The sequence below is a fragment of the Pimephales promelas genome, chromosome 25, assembly GCF_988280905.1.
Source record: "Pimephales promelas chromosome 25, fPimPro1.hap1.1, whole genome shotgun sequence".
Classification (NCBI taxonomy): Eukaryota; Metazoa; Chordata; class Actinopteri; order Cypriniformes; family Leuciscidae; genus Pimephales; species Pimephales promelas.
In genome coordinates, this window is record NC_142793.1 from 4,865,938 (window position 1) to 4,885,941 (window position 20,004).

The 20,004-nt window shown below is 37.8% G+C and overlaps 1 protein-coding gene across 3 annotated transcripts; it reads right to left on the reverse strand.

The window, feature by feature from the left end:
* Positions 1 to 498: 498 nt before the first annotated feature.
* dus2 (dihydrouridine synthase 2) lies at positions 499 to 19,356 on the reverse strand. Of its 3 annotated transcripts, none has more exons than XM_039656758.2 (16): positions 19,234 to 19,356; positions 18,772 to 18,900; positions 18,610 to 18,655; positions 18,371 to 18,462; positions 17,558 to 17,601; positions 17,138 to 17,198; positions 11,463 to 11,510; positions 11,295 to 11,360; positions 11,084 to 11,154; positions 10,916 to 11,002; positions 10,629 to 10,797; positions 9,393 to 9,514; positions 6,584 to 6,727; positions 5,906 to 5,993; positions 4,922 to 4,995; positions 499 to 1,121 (listed from the first exon to the last, which is right to left on the reverse strand). In XM_039656758.2, exons 2-16 carry the CDS (start codon positions 18,898 to 18,900, stop codon positions 860 to 862), a joined length of 1,503 nt encoding a protein of 500 aa, XP_039512692.2. In that variant the 5' UTR covers positions 19,234 to 19,356; the 3' UTR covers positions 499 to 859. The 3 variants fall into 3 exon arrangements, with proteins under 3 accessions (XP_039512692.2, XP_039512689.2, XP_088983688.1); XM_039656755.2 differs by having other exon boundaries at positions 18,772 to 18,904; positions 19,234 to 19,329; XM_089127562.1 differs by having other exon boundaries at positions 19,172 to 19,329.
* Between the last annotated feature and the right edge of the window lie 648 nt (positions 19,357 to 20,004).

Consider the following 20,004-nt stretch of genomic DNA (forward strand, 5'->3'; position numbering starts at 1 on the left):
AATTATTAATAATTTACTACAGTAAGTACATGCAACATGTCACAAGAACACTAAAACAAAGTGTTAGCTATTATCTTGATAGCAGAGGCTGTTACAGTTTAACTACGTTAAATGTGAATTTTCTCCAAAGTTACTATTATTTTTTTTTTCATTTCATAAGTAAAGAACACATGCACTGTGTGTAACTTTAGTAATCAAGCTATTTATAGATATATTTCTCCAGAAACACGCCAGTGGTACTGGTGTCAAAACACACACTTGCTTTGATAAGAGTATCAACCAGTTTAAGGGGTCTAATAAAAAGGAAATGCTATTTTATCCTTGCTTTTGTTTTCCTGGTTGAATCTGGTTACCATGGTCCTGATTTAAAGGGCTGCCTAAACATAAAGCTGTTTTTGGACATCATATGTGGATTATAATGTTATAGTTTCGCAAATTACTAAGTTTTGAGAAACAAACTCACTGAAGCTTTCCTCGTTGAAGGGCAAAAGTCAAACGCATAGTTAAAATGCTTTATTTGACAATGATGAACTTAGTTTCATGACATAATATGGGAGCAGTTTTGACTTGTCCTGTAAGTAATTGGCGCTACACTGCGCCCTTCTGGTGAAGGGTGGAAATCCATCAAAAATAATTATAGAAGCAAAAAAAAAAAAACATTCCCCATGCGAAACATTGGCATACAACAACTTCCAAATCAGTGTTTTTTTAATAGAAAACACTACTAGAGATGGCACTTGATAACTGAATTTAAACTTAAAAGCGAATACAAAGCACAGGGTAGTTTGTAAGGGTTAAACGGCACTTTGCGTTGGAAGGAAGAGGAGTGCATGTCTGACAGAGACATCAGACGCGAGTGTCAGTGTTCACTTGTGGTCTGGCCACAGTCACCATTCACAACTTTTGTCCTGTGTTTTATTTCCTCTTCCTGTGGCACTTCACTTATATGTCTCTTTCGTGTTGCTGACTCATGGTCATTTAGCGGTGCACATTTGTTGTCGTCCCTCTTGCGTTTATTTACCAGTCCACTGTTCTCCTCTCCGACACGGCCCTCTGGGAGCCCGAGAGTGCGCAAACACACTATAGCTGCGGCCTGCTCCGCAAACTTCTTCGACTTCTCCCTGGACAGAGGAACAATAGACATAACCACAGTGTACACACACACACACACACACACACACCTGGACAAACACAAAGGGCTAAATAGTTAGCGGTTTTCATTTTAATAACACACTAGTGGCCAGGAAATGAGCACAGATACTGCAGATAAAGAAACTAGAGTCAGTGTCGTTCTGCTCAATGTTAAAGAGCCCCAATCATGGATTTTTGAAAATGACTGTTCATATGGTGTGGAATATAGCTCTTAGGGAATGAAAACATCCTGAAAAGATTTATATCTGAAAGTGCACCGTATATAAAGTTATTGTCTTTCAAAAGTGAGAGTCGACTCTGAGTCTATGAAATGAATTGTTTTTTAAACGAGTCATTAGCTGGTTCGTAGTGAGAGACATACTGGGCGCGCAGACGGAAGTGTAAACTTGAAGTCTACACATTCAAATACTTCATCATAGCATCATGTCGAGAAGACGCTGTGTTCTACAATGCAATGATAGTTCAGCCACTTTGTTTTCATTTACCAGGGACGAGCATGTGAAGAATCGGTGGTTAGAGTTCATATTTGCAACGATACCACAACAGTATAGCCCGATTGTGTTCTCATCACTTTATTGACGAATAACGTTAGTTCAAAAACATAAATTAATTCAAAGGTGGATTCGCAAGCGGTTGTTCCTGAAGGAGGGCTCAGTAACTTACTTACCCAGTGTATATGGATCAGCTTCCTCCTTCGAATCACAACCTGTAAGTATTATTAATAATTGTTGCTTTTATGGGTTTTGAACGGTTTTGTTGCGTCGGGACGCGAGGCAGTATGTGTGTGCGCGTGTATCTGTGTGTGTAAGTTACGCTCAGCGCAGCTTCTAGGTCTCCAATGTCATTTTTTTTAAATATGTGAAATGTTTGTCGCTGTTATTGGAGTTGTCATAAAGAATAGATTGTCTTGTAGTACTGCAGTGCTTTATCAATATGTTTATGCGTTATGCTAACAAACAATAACTGACAGGGTCTGTCGTCTGACCAATCACCGCCGATTAGCGTCACGCAAAGGAGTGCTTTGGAAAAATGAGTCGTTGTATGAATCCTTTGGGAGTCGTTGAGCAAATCAGTTAAAAATAAATGCATATTTTAAGACAAATAAAGTGTTTTTTTTATCCTTGCATGCATGTTAAACTGTTTTTGGGAACTCCTAAAACAAAAATAGGAACATTTCAAATGCTATGATAGGGGCTCTTTAATGTCTTCAAACCAGGGTTCCAGACTGCGACCATTTTTTGAGAACATGCGAGTTAAAATTGTATGTGGTCGCATATGTGCGAGTGGACGCTCGCGCAAAAGAACGCCGCAGTCTGTAACTTATGTTAAAATTGAACGAGTAGGCTACAACATGAATCCATTTTCCAAACCGTGTTTTTGACTTATCCCGAATCACTACGGTACGCCTATAATGAGTGTTTATATGAATAAGGGTCTTATCAAGCGAAACGATCACTCATTTAAAAAAAAAAGTTTAAGTTTTATAAGCTCAAATGCTCGCCTTGCTCTGTTCTGTAATGGGCATTCGTGACTCTCCTGTTCGAACTAGTGCTGTAGCGGCGCGTCGATGACGTCGATGCTTCGACGTCAAAATTGCGTCGACGTCATATTTTTGAGTCGACGCTTCTTTATTTATTTATTTTTTGCATGTTCCCGGCGGTACAGCTTGCCACACACACGTGGGAGACCGAAACATTGCGGAATAGAGGACGAAGACAACTAGAAGTGAATGTGCTATCCATTAAATGAATCACACACAGTAAACAAAAAAACAAAACAAAAAAAAAACTTTGCAATTTAGACGCGCAAACTGGGTGCCGGTGTGGTGAGACGTACAAGCTTGGGCAGATTCGGCTTGAAGTCGTTCATCCCGGACGCGGCACCGCACACGCTGTTACAAAAAAGGCGTGCACAGCGCACCCAACGCGTCATTTTTGTCACACGCACATTCGCGCTCGTGCGGACGTGTGGAGTAGCCTATAAACAAGGCTTTACTCCGTGTCAGCACGCGCTCTGATCAGTAACGGGTGCAGAAACCTCTCCCGATTCATCTCCATCAGTAGCAGCCTCCGATCGCACCACTAACTCCGCCTCTGTTTCCCTCCTCAGCTGATATTAATATTTAAACATTCTCTATGATAAAAACTGTTTGTAAAAAAAAAAATATTTTAATAACACGGTTTTGGCGGTTGTAGAGTTATAATGATGGTGTTCAAATACATAACATTAGACTAACGTTAGCCAGCTTATAGTATTTCTGTATGCTAGTATTTATTTGAGATATATTGTTTTTTTTTATTAATTGAGCAGCAGAAAAATATTCGGTCCCACTTTATATTAAGTGCCTATAAGTACTATGTAATTACATCGAAAAATAAGTACAACGTGTTATTGTGTTCCTGTTGTATTGTAAAACACTTTTGCTGCTATTGAGGTGTGATAGGGGTAAGGTTAGGGACAGGTGAGGTGGTATGGGTCAGTTTAAGGGTGGGTTAAGGTGCAAGGGTAGGGTCAACATTGCAATTACAAATGTAATTACATAAATTAATTACAGCTGTAATTACATGCAGGTATTTTTAAAATGTAAGTACAATGTAAAAACATGTATGTACACAATAAGTCCATTGTATCAAATTATTAGTTTCAATGTAAGTACATAGTACTTAAATCCACTTAATATAAAGTGGGACCAAATATTCTTTATATTAGTCGTCCAATTAGTCATTAGATTAGTCGACTAATCGATAAAATAATCGTCCAACTAATCGTTTAGTTAATAATCGTTTACCCCAGCCCTAGTTCGAACTCAAAATGAACAAATCTTTTTTTCGAGTCATGACTCGAAGGGTCCTAGATAAGACCCTTATTCCTCGTCTGGTGTCATTTAAAGCTGCACTGAAACGCTCATTAGACCGTTTTTTTTTTTTTTGGGATGCAGGGAGCATTGGCTTCTGGTCAAATTTAGGATTGATTTTAAAATCCGCTTGTTTGTTTACACGGCATTGTCAGGCCTTGCCCCCCACTGCATCAGCGATCTTATAGTTCCTTACTCTCCTATTAGAGTTCTCAGGTCCTCCGATCAACGACTTTTAAAGGTCCCTCGCTGTAATTTAAAATCAAAAGGAGATCGTGCTTTCACAAACACACATGTGGAATGAGGACTATAATATAAGGACTATAAAATAGTTCTCTTTCCATGTGAGTCCTCATTCCAAGTCTTATTTAAAAACGTATTTATTTTCTTTAGCCTTTGAATAAAGTATGTCTGTTTTGTTGTATGACTTTCATGTTATTATTCTGTAAAGCACTTTGGGGCAACATCCGTTGTTTAAAAAATGTGCTATATAAATAAAGTTGTTTGCTGGTGCATTGTTCGACTGGTTTGAACATGTAAGGCTGAACATGTGAAGGCTCTGCCCTCTTCTGAAAAGGGGCGGGGATCAGCAGCTAATTTGCATTTAAAGGGACACACACAAACACTGTTTTTTTTTTTCTCACACCCACATAGGGGTCAATTTGACAAGCTATAATAAATGATCTGTGGGGTATTTTGAGCTGACACTTCACAAACACCAGAGACTTATATTACATCTTTTGAAAAGGGCCATAATAGGTCCACTTTTAGAAGTACATTTGCTTAACCAACATAAATTATTGGTCAGGAAATTAGCAAAAATTAAGACAAATGAAAGCTTAGTTTTTAGGCATTTTTGGCATGGCCCATTATTTTGCCCAGGAGTGTGTGTGACGCATCAGACAGCAAACTCACCACAGGGTAGAGCGGTACTTCTTATCGGCTACAATGACCGTGGACTGAAAAGCTCGATCTTGAGTTCGCTGTTCCTAAGAAGTAAACAATTAAAACAATCGGTCATGAGTTAACAAGTTAGTGCATATAGTAAATACATAAATCTCTGATATATACGCACACATAAATATACAGTACACCAGTGTTGTAGTACTCGAGACTCGGACTCGGTCTCGAGACCATATTTTAATGGTCTTGGTCTTGTCATGGACTCGTGTCCATTTGGACTCGGAATTGACTCGTACTCGAACATTTTTTTTTTTTAGGACTCGGAATTATTCCCGAGTCCACTCGAGTTCAATTAAAAATATTTTTCATGATTATTAATGTATGTTAATAAAATATTTCTTTAAATTGATTGACACGCCCAGTGATTGGTGATTTTCTAGTGCTCAACTGCGCATGACAAATTGTAATAAAATTACTTTTAACACCACCTACTATGTGGCCTTTTTACCCTAAACTGATCATATTTTTTAAACTCTAAGTAAATTCAGTAAAAAAAAAAAAAAAAAAAAAAGGATTTCTCTAAGTAAATAAAAGTAAATTAGGTAATCGACCCTCACTGGTCTCGGTCTCGACTCGGACTCGACCGTCTCTGGTCTCGGACTCGACTCTCTATGGACTCGGTCTTGACTCGGACTCGAGTGAGGTGGTCTCGACTACAACACTGCAGTACACTCTTACATACTTAGACACAGTTTTAAAATTAGGCTACTTGATATATTCAGGTCTTTCAAGACTAGGAATCATGGTTCTTCAAACAAAAAAAGTTTTACAAAAAAAAGGTTTACAGGTGATGAATTGAAATAAGTTGATATTTGATAATGATGTTTTATCTTATTATAATACTTGTTAAAAACTTAATCATACATGTTCTTGAGGTCCTAGTTGAGAACCACTGCAACCACCACACACACACACACAGTCTAATGGGGAACTGACCGTCTCATAAACGGGTTGATCAAGCTTTTCCTGCCGGCTCCACTCCAGTAGGAACATCTTTGGAGTGATCTGAGGTGGATAATCGCGTCTGGGAAACACAAACACAATCGTAAATACAGTAAATACAACGGTTAAAACAGTAAATACACTGGTACCCGAGTGGGGGTGTTATGAGCCCGAGTCATTCGTTCCATCTGCCCTGTGTTTGTGTGTGTGCGCGCGCATGTTTGTGTCACAGCTGGGCGTTTTTTCCTGGAAGCTGTGATTGGTTCTCCTCCACACCTCATCCAGATTTAAGTCCGCGACACACTCGACCTCTGCCCTCGTGTGAGTGACTGTTTTTTCTATAACTCCATGTGGTTTTGTCTAGTCTTGAGTGTCGTGTCGGAGAGATTATTTGAGATCGTGGACCTGTGATTATTCATGTTGACCCACGCCTGAATATTCTTGTAGGGGCTTTGACGTTCGTTTAAATTGTATTTTTTTCTTTATTTTTGTGTTAGGAAATGTAGGGCCTTGTCTGCCCCTGACGCTAAACCCTTTCATATCAAAACGTCATTTCTGTTGCCATATCTCTCTGGAAGTGAGACTCTTCCTTCTGTTGCTGCTGACCCCTAGTGGTCATAACAAGTGCACAAGCCTAGGATCCATACGGGTCATGAGTGCGTCACATTTCACCTTTCAAAGCGGACCGGCATTGTGATGACATCATCTTCTAGTTTCGGGATCTCTGGCTGATCCCCATTGGTCTGTAGGGCAGCTTTCCTAGCTTTCAGTTCAGCATCGGTCTTCAAGTAGAAATCAGTCAATCCAAACACCTCACTGCAAAACACACACACAACACATAAAAAACACATTATTTATGTGTGTGTGTGTGTGTATATATATATATATATGCGCACACACATAAGGGGTGTAACACCATATGCATTGCAAACCGAATAATTTGTTGGACCATTTTACTTGCAGACCAAAATTTAGTTAGCAGTCACGCTACCATTACAACGCTGCCCAACATCAACAGGAAAACATTATGAAAAAGAAACAAAACTGCCCTATACTCATGTGTGCTTAACGGACCGATGAGATTGGACCATCAATGTCAGTGCAGCGCGAGCCGATCTTGATCAAGTCACACTGAGAGATCCAGGAAACAAAGCATATGAGTTTGACGCTGCGAGATCTAGTGTGAAACATCCAGATTTCTCCATTATCAACCGTAAATCTCGATCAGATCAAACAGTGCTGACGTGGAAACCAGGAGAAACAGGATAAACTACAGTAGATGTAGGCTCTAAGTCCACAGATCAGCAACATTGACCATGGACTTCCTGTCGTAACACTCACTGTAGCCATACCAGTGTGGCAGGAATATCGTGTTCATCCTTCAAAGATTACTCCCATTTATAAAACTACAAGTTTCGAGATGTAGGAAAACACACTTCTTTTAAAATAAAAAAGACATTAATAACATTATTTTTTTTGAATGATTTCAGCATTATGAATTAAATTGCTGCCCTCAAATGTTAATCTGGAGCCTTGCAAACTTAAAGGTCCCGCTCTTCGTGATCCTATGTTTCAAACTTTAGTTAGTGTGTAATGTTGTTGTTAGAGTATAAATAATATCTGTAAAATTATAAAACTCAAAGTTCAATGCCAAGCGAGATATTTTATTTAACAGAAGTAGCCTACATCGAACGGCCCGTCTGGACTACATCCCTCTACTTCCTTCTTTAATGACGTCAGTAGAACAGTTTTTTTAACTAACGTCCGCCCACGGGAACGCTCCCTCAACTTGTGCACTTCTTATAACTTACTGTGTTTACTCAGCTCTCACGGTGATTTTCTGAAGTAAAACGCTTCATCTTTTGTGTGATGTACAACAAACTTTATTAAACTCATCAGTATATGTTTGATCATCATTCGGACCTGGTCCGAAACAGCAGGCTTGAAGGCTATTAATATAATAGATCCATACAAGCAGATGACAAATACGTTATAATAACCGTCATTAAACTACTAAACTATACCGGTTCCATCTCTATACAGCACTCTGACTCTGTAGGCATTATTGTCCGACTCAAAATGAACACCGTTACTGAGAGTTTCTGATATTATCATTATTCTGTGAGATGAAATTGTCCTGAGAGACTCATGAAGCTCCGCCCCCTGTGCCGGCAGCAGCAGCTCATTTGCATTTAAAGGGCACACACTAAAACAGCGCGTTTTTCTGAGCCCCAAAAAATGACAATTTAAACATGCTGTAAAAAATGATCTGTTGGGTATTTTGAGCTGAAACTTCACATACACATTCTGGGGACATCAGAGGCTGATTTTACATCTTGTGAAAAGGGGCATAATACGGGACCTTTAAAATAAAAATCAAATAAACCTGTGTTTATAACTACTACAATTTTACATTTCATTTTTTTTATAAGGAGCCGTTTTTATTTTTACAAGCTGCAAATAAGTGAAGTATAGCTCCATCATTGCTCAAAGTAAAAAAAAAAAAACAACTTAAAGGATTAGTTCACTTTTGAAAAAACTTTTGCTGATAATTTACTCACCCCCATGTCATCCAAGATGTCCATGTCTTTCTTTCCTCAGTCGAAAAGAAATTTAGGTTTTTGATGAAAACATTCCAGGATTTTTCTCCATATAATGGACTTCAATGGGAACCGGATGGTTCAAGGTCCAAAAGACGGTTAATAACAGTTTCAGATGCAGCTTCAAATGTCTTTAAACGACACCAGACGATGAATAAGGGTCTTATCATGCGAAACGATCGGTTATTTCAAAACTTATTCCAAAAATGTAACTTTTCTAAGGACAAATGCTAGTCTTGCTCTATTCTGTGAGGCGCGTTTGTAACGTCACGTATTACGTAATTAAGTTCAAAAGGTCACGGGCGACGTAGCCGAAAGTACAGAGTCAGTGTTTACAAGTTGAACGCATAGGTTGAACGTGCAAACTAGCTCAAACACCGTTTACAGAAAAACAACGATGTCGGACGATTTTGATTCCGTACTTCCGGCTACGTCGCCCGTGACCTTTTGAACGTAATTACATATTACGTGACGTTAGTTACAAACGCGCCTCAGAGAATATAGCAAGGCTAGCATTTGTCCTTAGAAAAGTTACATTTTTGGAATAAGTTTTGAAATAACCGATCGTTTCGCATGATAAGACCCTTATTCATCGTCTGATATCGTTTAAAGACATTTGAAGCTGCATCTGAAACAGTTATTAACACTATCTTTTGGCCCTTGAACCATCCGGTTCCCATTGAAGTCCATTATATGGAGAAAAATCCTGGAATGTTTTCATCAAAAACCTACATTTCTTTTCAACTGAGGAAAGAAAGACATGGACATCTTGGATGACATGGGGGTGAGTAAATTATCAGCAAAAGTTTTTTCAAAAGTGAACTAATCCTTTAACGTACATATATATATAAACAGAAACTCCACGTGTGAAACACCGTTACCATATTTCTTCCGTGGTCTGAGCCGCATGCAGGCGTTTCCCTAATGGAGACTCAACTCTGTCTCTGAGCATCTGACACAAGCAGTATTTGGTGTTGAACGGGTTATTGTCATAGCGAACAGCCTGTTAGAAAACACAATGAAAAGAGATCATTAAGACTCATAAACAACAGTTTTCCTGTTCTTTACATGAGTATTAGGAAGACACATCTGGGTATGTTCATGGAAGACTAATTTACCATTTCAGTCATTTGACACATTTACTTTCAAAGGGCTTTTATTATGCATTTTAATGATCATACTATATTATTGATTGCATTTCAGTTGATTAGTTTTTTTTTTTTACTTAAAGGATTAGTTCACTTTTTAAAAAAACTTTTGCTGATAATTTACTCACCCCCATGTCATCCAAGATGTCCATGTCTTTCTTTCCTCAGTCGAAAAGAAATTAAGGTTTTTAATGAAAATATTCCAGGATTTTTCTCCATATAATGGACTTCAGTGGGAACCAAACGGTTCAAGGTCCAAAAGACAGTTTCAGTGCAAACTGCAAACTGTTCAAAGAGCTTTAAACGATTCCAGACGATAAATAAGGGTCTTATCAAGCGAAACGATCGCTCATTTTAAAAAAAATAATAACAAAATTTAAGTTTTATAAGCTCAAACGCTCGCCTTGCTCTGTTCTGTAACGCACTCCTGTTCGAACTCGTTCATCAAAATGAAAAAATCTTTTTCCGAGTCATTTGGTTCATTCGGCGAAAGAAACGAACGAATTGATTCAGAAAAAGTATTTGTTCATTTTGTTGAACGAGTTCGAACAGGAGAGTCACGAACGTGCCCCACAGAACAGAGCAAGGCGAGCGTTTGATCTTATAAAACTTAAACTTTGTTATTTTTTTAAAAAAAATGAGCGATCGTTTCGTTTGATAAGACCCTTATTTATCGTCTAGAATCGTTTAAAGCCCTTTGAACAAGTTTACAGTTTGCACTGAAAGTTTCTTTTGGACCTTGAACCGTTTGGTTCCCATTGAAGTCCATTATATGGAGAAAAATCCTGGAACGTTTTCATCAAAAACCTTAATTTCTTTTCGACTGAAGAAAGAAAGACATGGACATCTTGGATGACATGGGGGTGAGTAAATTATCAGCAAAAGTTTTTTGAAAAGTGAACTAATCCTTTAGTATTTATTGTCGTGAGTTTCATGTATTTGTGGTTTAACGCATGTTGACCCGCTTACGTATTTGATGTACTCCTCCATGACCCGCTCCACAGACAGCGCCCCCTGCTGGCGGAAGACTGAAGGATTCCACATGGCGGCTCGCGCGATCATGACCGATGACGCTCCTGTGGCCGCTCGAAACATCTCGATGTCCTCAAAGCTCTTCACTATATCCGAAGAGCCACCACTACACATGACAACACAACGATCACAACACAAACCAACTGTGTGATACAAACAAGATTCAAAAAGACAGTTTCCACTTTTTGTGGCATAAGTGTAATGTGTAAAGGGTGAAGCCTGACTTGGCAATGACCGGTATGGACACACTCTCAGCGACGGCCTGTATATAATCACAGTGGACCGGGTGACGCGGACGCTCCTCTTTCATCCTGACAACAACACAAGATCAGATATAAAGATAATCTATATTATATCTATATCAGAAAACATGTATAGCAAACGCTTCTCACCTGCCATGCACGGCTATGGCCGCCACTCCTGTTTTTTCAATTTTCTTCACTAAATTCACTGTGTCCTCAAGCTGAAAGAGCACATTACATCACACATCCATTTCCCAGGAACAGTGTATCGGGAGTTAATATCGGGGTTATGTTAGCTCAGTTATTTCTTTAACTTATTACATAAATTATACAACAAGAAACACAGAAAAGCATCACTTGCCGTAGGAAGGATTCTGATTTTACATGTAACGGGTTTTGAGATGCCGTTCACAAGAGAGCTCAGAATCTAAAACACAAGACATTTAAAAAAGAAATACTTAAAAAAAGATAAGAGAAAAGAGATACTTATAAAACTGATATAGTGAGAAGAAAAACGAAGAAAACTTACAGCTTCGATTTTCTCAGGGTCAGAGAGAAGTGCCGAACCCATTCCTCCCTGTGTGAGATCGATGAGAAACATGAGAAATAAATAACGAGAGTCACATAAACATCATAACACAACACAAGCAGTGGTCCCTCTGACTCTAGTGTTTTGCTCTAACAGACACCCGGCCGGTAGAAAGTAACATGATGATTTAGTTAACGTTACAGCAATAAAGTCCAGCAAGATAAAGTTGTGTTATGCGAAACCATAGACCTTTTATTTACAAATATAATAATAGTAACATTGAATCATCTTAGAAAGAGTTTAATCGTGTTGACTGTTGTACCCGAACTGCGGAAACTCTGAAGGAAGATTAGGCGAATGCAAAATGCACGCTAGTAGGGAAGTGGTAAAACGAGTTTTCATGCATATTTGACAAAAAAAATAAAAAATTGTGTTGTTGGAGATCTGACCTCTTGTACTCAAACAACTTCCAGCGCCCTTTTTAGGAACTAAATCTTGATCTGATCCGGAGGCTGACATGCTGCTGTGTTGTTGTGCACGCGCTAAGTAACGTAAATACGCCATACGTCATCATATCATCAATATCGCGATATGACAATTATTATCGTGGACGGTATGATATGGCACAGCCCTAGTCTGAGCACAAACGCAGATGCTTCCATCACTAGTTTTTATAAGTTCATTCTTTTGTGTTATTACAAAACAAGTTATCATAACATTAAAGAGCTGTAGGGATGATGTTTTTTTGTTTTTTTTGGCCAAAACACAAAGACAAGTTGCATTTTAGCACTTCCACTTCCATCAATGGGTTTTTGGTTAAATGGTTAATAAATGGTCTGTTTTACTTGTCTTGTAAAAGGTGGTTGCTAACAAGCGTCTAAATTAGAGCTGGACCCGAATATTCGTTCGGTGGGTTGGTATTCGATTTGAAAATATGACATTCGAATATTTGTTTTTTAAAGTTTTTTTGCACACCTGGCATCCCACTCGAAACGGTTCTCAATATTTTACTATTTACTATTTTTGTTTTACACTATAAAATCTGCTGAAATATAATACTTAACATATAACTTCACTATAGCTACTTCACTATAGTGGTGCTTGGAGAAGTGGGTATACTCTTACTTTATGCCCCCAATATTTTTTAAGCGTCCCAGCAAAGGATGAACCCTCTGTGTTATAAACAGTGACATGTAAGACTACTAATCTTGCATTAGTATTCAATATGCAAAACTATAGGATAGAGTATAATGAATACAACAGAACACATAGAATCAGTAGTATTTTTGCATATCAGGGCCGCACATATGGTTTTCTAAATACCCAGGTGCCAGGTCCCATTAATTATATTGTTAGGGGGGTTGGGGGGCATGCCCCCCCGAGAAAATTTTGATTTTCCTGATCTCGAAATGAGCATTTTAAGGTGTTTTGATGGCCCAAAAAATTGACAACAGTAGCTTTCCCAGATAGCAAACTGACATTGAATCAACGTGGAAATATGACATCGAAACAACGTTGATCTGACATTGTTTTGCTCATCGAATTAACGTTGAACCAACGTCAGACGCATCATTCTTTCAAAACTAACGGAAAATCAACTTGAAATCAACGCGTTGTTTCAACGTTATGAAAGCAAACCAATTTTCGATTTTAATTTAGCTTTGAAGAATGCTGCGTCTGACGTTGGTTCAACGTTAATTCCATGACATGTCATGAGAGACGTTGTTTCCACGTTGATTCAATGTCAGTTTGCTGTCTGGGTTTAAAAGCATGAAGTAGCCTATTTGATCAGATTTTTAAACATGAAAATCAGTTCCAGTTTCAGCTACTTTTCTTTCCTAAAATAATCAATGTTTTTTGGACTAATCTGTTAATTTTAAGTAATGGTTCAATTGCTCACTCAAAAAGACAGTCAATTGTCGCCACCACAAGTGGCGCAAACACAGACAAGCGGAGTTATACAAACAGTGAAAAGTCAAACACATTCGAAAAAAAACGTTATACAAATATATTTATACAATAATAATGGCAATATATTTAATAGGGTGCTTGTGTTGTTATTGAGCTTATAATTTCCACTGTCTTTAACTGAAATTCTGTCGGTCATTTAAAACGTCTATTGAAAAAACAGCTGTAAATTTGAGCTACTTGCGTCTTATCGCTGTATGATCGTTAACTGAAGTGAAGCGTCGCGTTGGGATTCGCGCTCGGCTCGCGCTTCTGTGAACAAAAATACTGCATTCTCTGATTGGTCTCACGAACATTTTAACATTGACGAGCAGGTGAGTGCTGAAGCAGATCAGATGAGAAGGTCAGTTATCGTTGCGATGGGAGAATCATTGCAGCAACAAATTAGAGTTAATATTACGGGTACAACTCTAACTGGGTGTTTTTTTTTTATTCACGAAATTGGATTAGCAACTAAATGATGCGCATCAGAGGGGATTTAGAAGTGGGTATACGCAATGCCGACTGAAAAGGAAGTGGGTATACGCCGTATACCTGCGTATACCCTGCACTACACCACTGTAGCTTCTTAAAGGGCATCTTTTATGGAAAATTCACTTTTACATGGTGTTTGAAGATAAATGTGTGTTGGCAGTGTGTGAGCAAAACCACCCTAGAATGATAAAAAACGACCAAGTGGATTTTTTTTACAATCTCAATAAATCATATGCATATGCTGTTCTGAGATTCAGCGCTTTGTGACGTAGAATTGAGCAAGGGGTTTGATTGACAGTGTGGTTGTGGCATAGACCCGCCATTGGTGATCTGTACACCATCCTCCATTGTTTCAACGACAGCCGGTAATGTCTCCTAGAATCATACCTAGACCTAGAATCATGTTCTGTTGTGGGATGGGATGTAATAATGACATACATAGTAGTTTTCACTTACTTCCGACACCAGAGCCACTGAAAACACAGTGGATGTATTGTATTTTGGAAGTTTAAGTGGCACCTTTCATTCATAAATAAGTTTATGTTTGAGCGAATCATCATCTGAGCGAATCATCATCTGACTGACCGTTTTTTGTGAACGAGGATCAATTTAAAGCCGGTCTTGCTTCAAAGTTAATCCTCAAGTGTGGATCGTCGTCTACTGTTTGCGATCCACCGTCACCTCCAGTAACAGTAAGTGTCTTTTATGATTTGAGCAAATAGTATTTCAGTCAATGTCAGCCAATTCAACAACAAATGCGTCTAAAGTTGTTGTCGTCGTCGTAGTAGGATGTCTGTGTATATAATTTAAGCCTTGTTTGTATAGTGTGTAACGACACGTTTATAAATATATAGAGAGAGATATTGTATTAAAAACTGCATATATGTTCTTGTTTTGTAAGTTAGCCATCTTCTCACATTTGCCAGAGAAGCACCTGTATGACATGACGCCACAGGTCCCCGTCCCTCGCATAAATGTAATTTCACTTGTACGTACCAAACTTTATCACAGTTTGTGTATTTAATTTCAAAAAATTGCGCCAACGTTAGTGTGTGTCTGTGTGTGTGTTGCACATTCATAATTTCAAAGGGGACGCGATTACAAGTACATAAATGTATCAAATAAACATACCAAGACGTACTGGTCCATTCTCATTTGTGTTTATTCTGCCGGAGTCTCTTCGTCATCTGGGTCTGACCAGAGACTATTTAAATATTCAGATTCAAACATGTACGGCTGAATGACATTCAAAACAGCACGTCTCTCACTCTCAGCCCTTCTGCTTAGACCGACTGCCATAGGTCTGCAGGTGACACCCTCATCCAAAGGCAGGGCGGGGATATGCAGCTCATTTGCATTTAAGGTCGTATAGCCCAAAAAAGCTTTTTTTAAACAGGCCCCAAAAATGACATTTTCAAATGGTTATAATAAATTAACTGTGGGGTATTTTGTGCTGAAACTTCACAAATACATTCTGGGGACACCCGAGACCAATATTACATCTTGTAAAAAGGGGCATAATAGGTGACCTTTAATAAATATATGTGCTGCTTCTTGGACTACTAAAAGTGCTCCTGCAACGGGAGTATTCTCCGGCTAGAGTGCAGAACAGCGGAGTGTCTATGGATGGACAGAAGTGCATGCCTGAGCTTGTATTTTGGGTTAAGCTGCGTTGCTTTGGCTGTGGGAAATAGAATAATAGAAACAAAATGTATTATCCTTTTTACCCGTTATCAATAATCTACAGCGAGACTTTTTAGTTTTTAGTAACGACACAATTTAGTTTTTCTTTATTTGAATTTCGTTTTAATTAATTTAAATTTCGTTTTTATTCTTCATTCATTTGAATTTCGCTATGTTTTATTTGTTTCATTTTTTAAGTATAGTTTTTTTATTTATTTAAATTTCGTTTTTTAATTATTTAAGTTTAGTTTTTTAATTATTTAAATTTCGTTTTTTATTTATTTAAATTTCGTTTTTTATTTATTTAAATTTCGTTTTTTTATTTATTTAAGTTTAGTTTTTTATTTATTTAAATTTCGTTTTTTATTCATTTAAGTTTAGTTTTTAATTTATTTAAATTTCGCTTTTTATTTATTTAAATTTAGTTTTTTTTATTTATTTAAGTTTAGTTTTTTATTTATTTAAATTTCGTTTTTTATTTATTTAAGTTTAGTTTTTTATTCATTTAAATTTAATTTTTAGGGCCCAAGCCCTGAAAGGGCGAAGGCCCTATTGTTTTCCTTGGGATGATTTATTATTCTTCTTACGTATTATTATTATTTGACTAACTTTTGGGCACTTTTGGGGCGCTTAACGTGCTCAAAAACTCTTGAAACTTTGCACACGGGTCAGAACCCGCGGCCATCAGGGCCGGGCTGAAGTCAAGACATTGAGGATGAAAGTTTGTGAGGGGATTTTTTTTTTTTTTTTTTTTTTCACATAATACAAAATCCAGAGTGTAACAAACAAAACGTACAGTATACAATGAATATTTGATATTGAGAAAAGATATACATATACAGAGTGCGTAACACACATACAACATGAAACAACGGAGAACAATTATTGACAAAATAGAATTAAACAAGGGAATTTTTTTTTTTTTGTATAGTTTACCAAGAGAGTAGTGAGGGTACCATGCTGTGTGTGTGTGTGTGTGCGTTTGTGTGAATGAGTGTTTTGTTTGAATGTTGAAATCAGCAGGATTGGTTAGCATCATTGTAATCGAATTACTGTGCCCTAGCTATAAAAAATACAAAACTACCCGCTTTATTTAAATCTACCCTACTTTGTCAGTAATTTGTTCATGACATATTTTTTAGTTTCAAGTGTTCAATTGAAAAGATTATCTAGATGAACTGAAAGTGTAAGAATCACAGACAATAATCCACACGCCAGTGGGTTTTTGTCGAAGGAATCAGTGTAATGTGAACGTCCGGCTCGGCCTACAAACACACGTCATCCCTGCAGAGCTCTATATCAGTGGGAAGTTACACTAAAGCCTAACATGGACCTCCACACAGTTATCCAGCGTGATTTAACTTAAATGTTCCAAAAATGAAAATAAATACAATATTTTGTATGAGGGAGTTTACCAGGACTATATTTCTTCTTTAAGTGACAGTGTTCCTGTGTTTTTCCAAATCCTATTTATTGTTTGTTTCTAGTTTTAAACATGAATCTGTATTCCAGCTCTTCGATGCGTCCTCAGACCGTGTGTTAGACAGTACCTTAGTGGAGTATTCCTTGGGACAGCCCATATTCACATCGACGGCTGCCACATCGCTCTCCCTGCTCAGGGAGAAAAACAGACACATTACACACAAGATCATACGTGATTAAGAAGTTAGAGGAACACGTCGTGTTGAAACTGTACCACAATAAATACAAAACATGACCTAATTGAAAGAAAGCAAGTCGACACATGTATTGAATCCAATATGTGGTGATGATTTAACATGAGCGATTTATAAGGTATTTTCTGTGGGCCGGTGGAAGAGTAACAAGGTGGACAAAGTTTTAGTCCAATGCGATAACTTTTTTGGGAGAAAGAAAAACTCCTCAGGTCAAAATGAGCAGAACACAACACAAGGGATATATATATATATATATATATATATATAAAGAATAATAAAATGAATCCAACTCACACAAGCTTGGCCACAGCCAGGGCTCTCTCTGGATCAGCCGTCCCCTGATAGACAAGCATATCAGATTATATTTTAAAAACAATAACAATGCGTTCAGGAAAAATTAAACAAGTAGCTCACTTCAGAATAAAAGTTTCCTGATAGTTTACTCTCCCACACAACATCCAAGATGTTCATGTCTGTCTTTCTTTCAGTCGAAAAGTAATGAAGGGTTTTGAGGAAAACGTTTCAGGATTTAGTGACTTCAATGGGGTCCAACGAGTCCAAATGTGAGTTTCAGTGCAGCTTCAATGTCTCGACACGATTCAGCTGAGGAATAAGAGTCTGATCAACTTATAATCGAGTAATTTTCACTGTAAAGTATCTGTACTTTTACTCAAGTATAGTTTTCAGGTACTCTTTACGCTCTACCCTACATTTCTGAACCGGAATACATGAGACCTTTCAATGTGATCACGCAATGTGTATCGCATCACAGCTACTGTAGTGCAAGCTAGTAAGCGTTAGTGGTTAAAGTATATAACTGTTTATTTTGTTATAAATGTCTGCTGGTTTGTCTAGATCAGACTCTTATTCCTCGGCTGGATCGCGTTGAGACTTTGAAGCTGCACTGAAACTCACATTTGGACCTTCGACCTGTTGGACCCCATTGAGAAACATCCTGGAACGTTTTTCCTCAAAAACCTTCATTACTTTTCGACTCAAGAAATAAAGACATGAACATCTTGGATGACCTGAGGGAGAGTAAACTATCAGGAAAGTTTAATCCTGAAGTGAACTACTTGTTTAAGTTCAGGAATTTGGCACACTGACCATCTGAAAGACCACGCGGCTCTTCTCTTTACTGCAGGTGCGAAACATCACACGCTCATCTGGAGCCACGAAATCCACCGTCTCCAGAACATCTGTAGACACATATATTAATAAGCTAAATGGATCCCTAAAACAGACTAGAACTTTAACCGAATTTTGCCAAATACGAACCCGTTTTACATGCTGCATGTTATATAATATCCCCAGAAATCTGATATGACGGAAAGAAACAAACGTACCGTTTACTACTCTCTTACACTGGGCCATTTTGATGTCAATCAGCTCCTGAAATATCAAAGGGCCATAACACCATTTTAACAATATCGCAGCGCAAATAATTTAGATTAAATCCAGTCACGGACTGAGATGTGACATGCACAGGTGTAAATGCTCGTCCTCACCTCACAGTACACAATATCTGCTCCATAGTCCAGTGCCAGCAGCCTCATGGGAAGAGTGCCCACCCGAACCATAGGGGCCAGAACAGCCTTCCCCTCAAAACACAGCCTGTCCCCCATCTTCATCATCATCTTCCTCAACACACACACACACACACACACACACACACACACACAAACACAAACACACACACAAACACACACAGTTAGCTTGCTCATCAGTGCGGATGTAAACAGTGAGATAAAGTATCTTCTAAAGTCCGTGTACTATTATGTATTATTATTATCAATCATCATTGTGTAAGTATTAACTATCAGATCAAAACATTTAAATTATCACATTATTCGTTTCAGTAATATATTATTATTAAAGCCAAACATGTTCGATATTCTGATTACATACATAAAATAGCGACTGTGCCATTATAATTACAGTTATAGTATCCCCATATTGTAGATATTTACATGATTCCAGCGCTGAACTTCCAAGTATCAAACTCAACTTGGAGTCAACATTACAGCTGCGGTGAACACGCGTGCACTGCGCACGCTTCCGGTGCTGATGACGTCATCGCCGCGCGACGGGCAGTTCTGAGTTTATTTTAGTCGTACCTAAAAACAATACTGAGTTTGAAAAATAAGAAAGCTGCAAAATGTGTTTATATGTAAACATTTTTGTTTGTAAAGCAGTTTGTCACTGCTTTGTTTGTCTTTTCATGTCTGTTTATTTAGTTTATTCAATGTACCCCTGACTGAAATTGTAATTCTTGATATTCAATAAAAAAAGTTTATCTCTTGACCCTCAATTTATTTTTTATTTTTTTTCTCTTTCTTTCCTCTTCTTTTTTGTTTTAGTAGTTATACACTCGTGTTAAGATGACTCTGTACTTGTCATATTTTTACAGATATGTTTGCAATTTTGTAACAGATTTGTATGCTATTTTGTGACCACAGAAAGTGTGACCACACCTCTGATGAACACTGAACAATAAGCATGTCCCAGAGGCCAGCCAGGATTGTCACTGGTGCCCCTTGAAAAATCTCACTGCTATTTGCAGCATTTTTCTGTAATTACCCTATTTTAAAATGCAAGTGTTTACATAACTATTATTTATTTTATTTTCAATACATTTTATTAAATAAACGTCTGTTCAGTAGTCGCCATTAATAGCAGAAGACATGATTTTAAAATTGTAAATTTGTAGCGATAAAAAAACACCCTGCTCTCAAATTTGC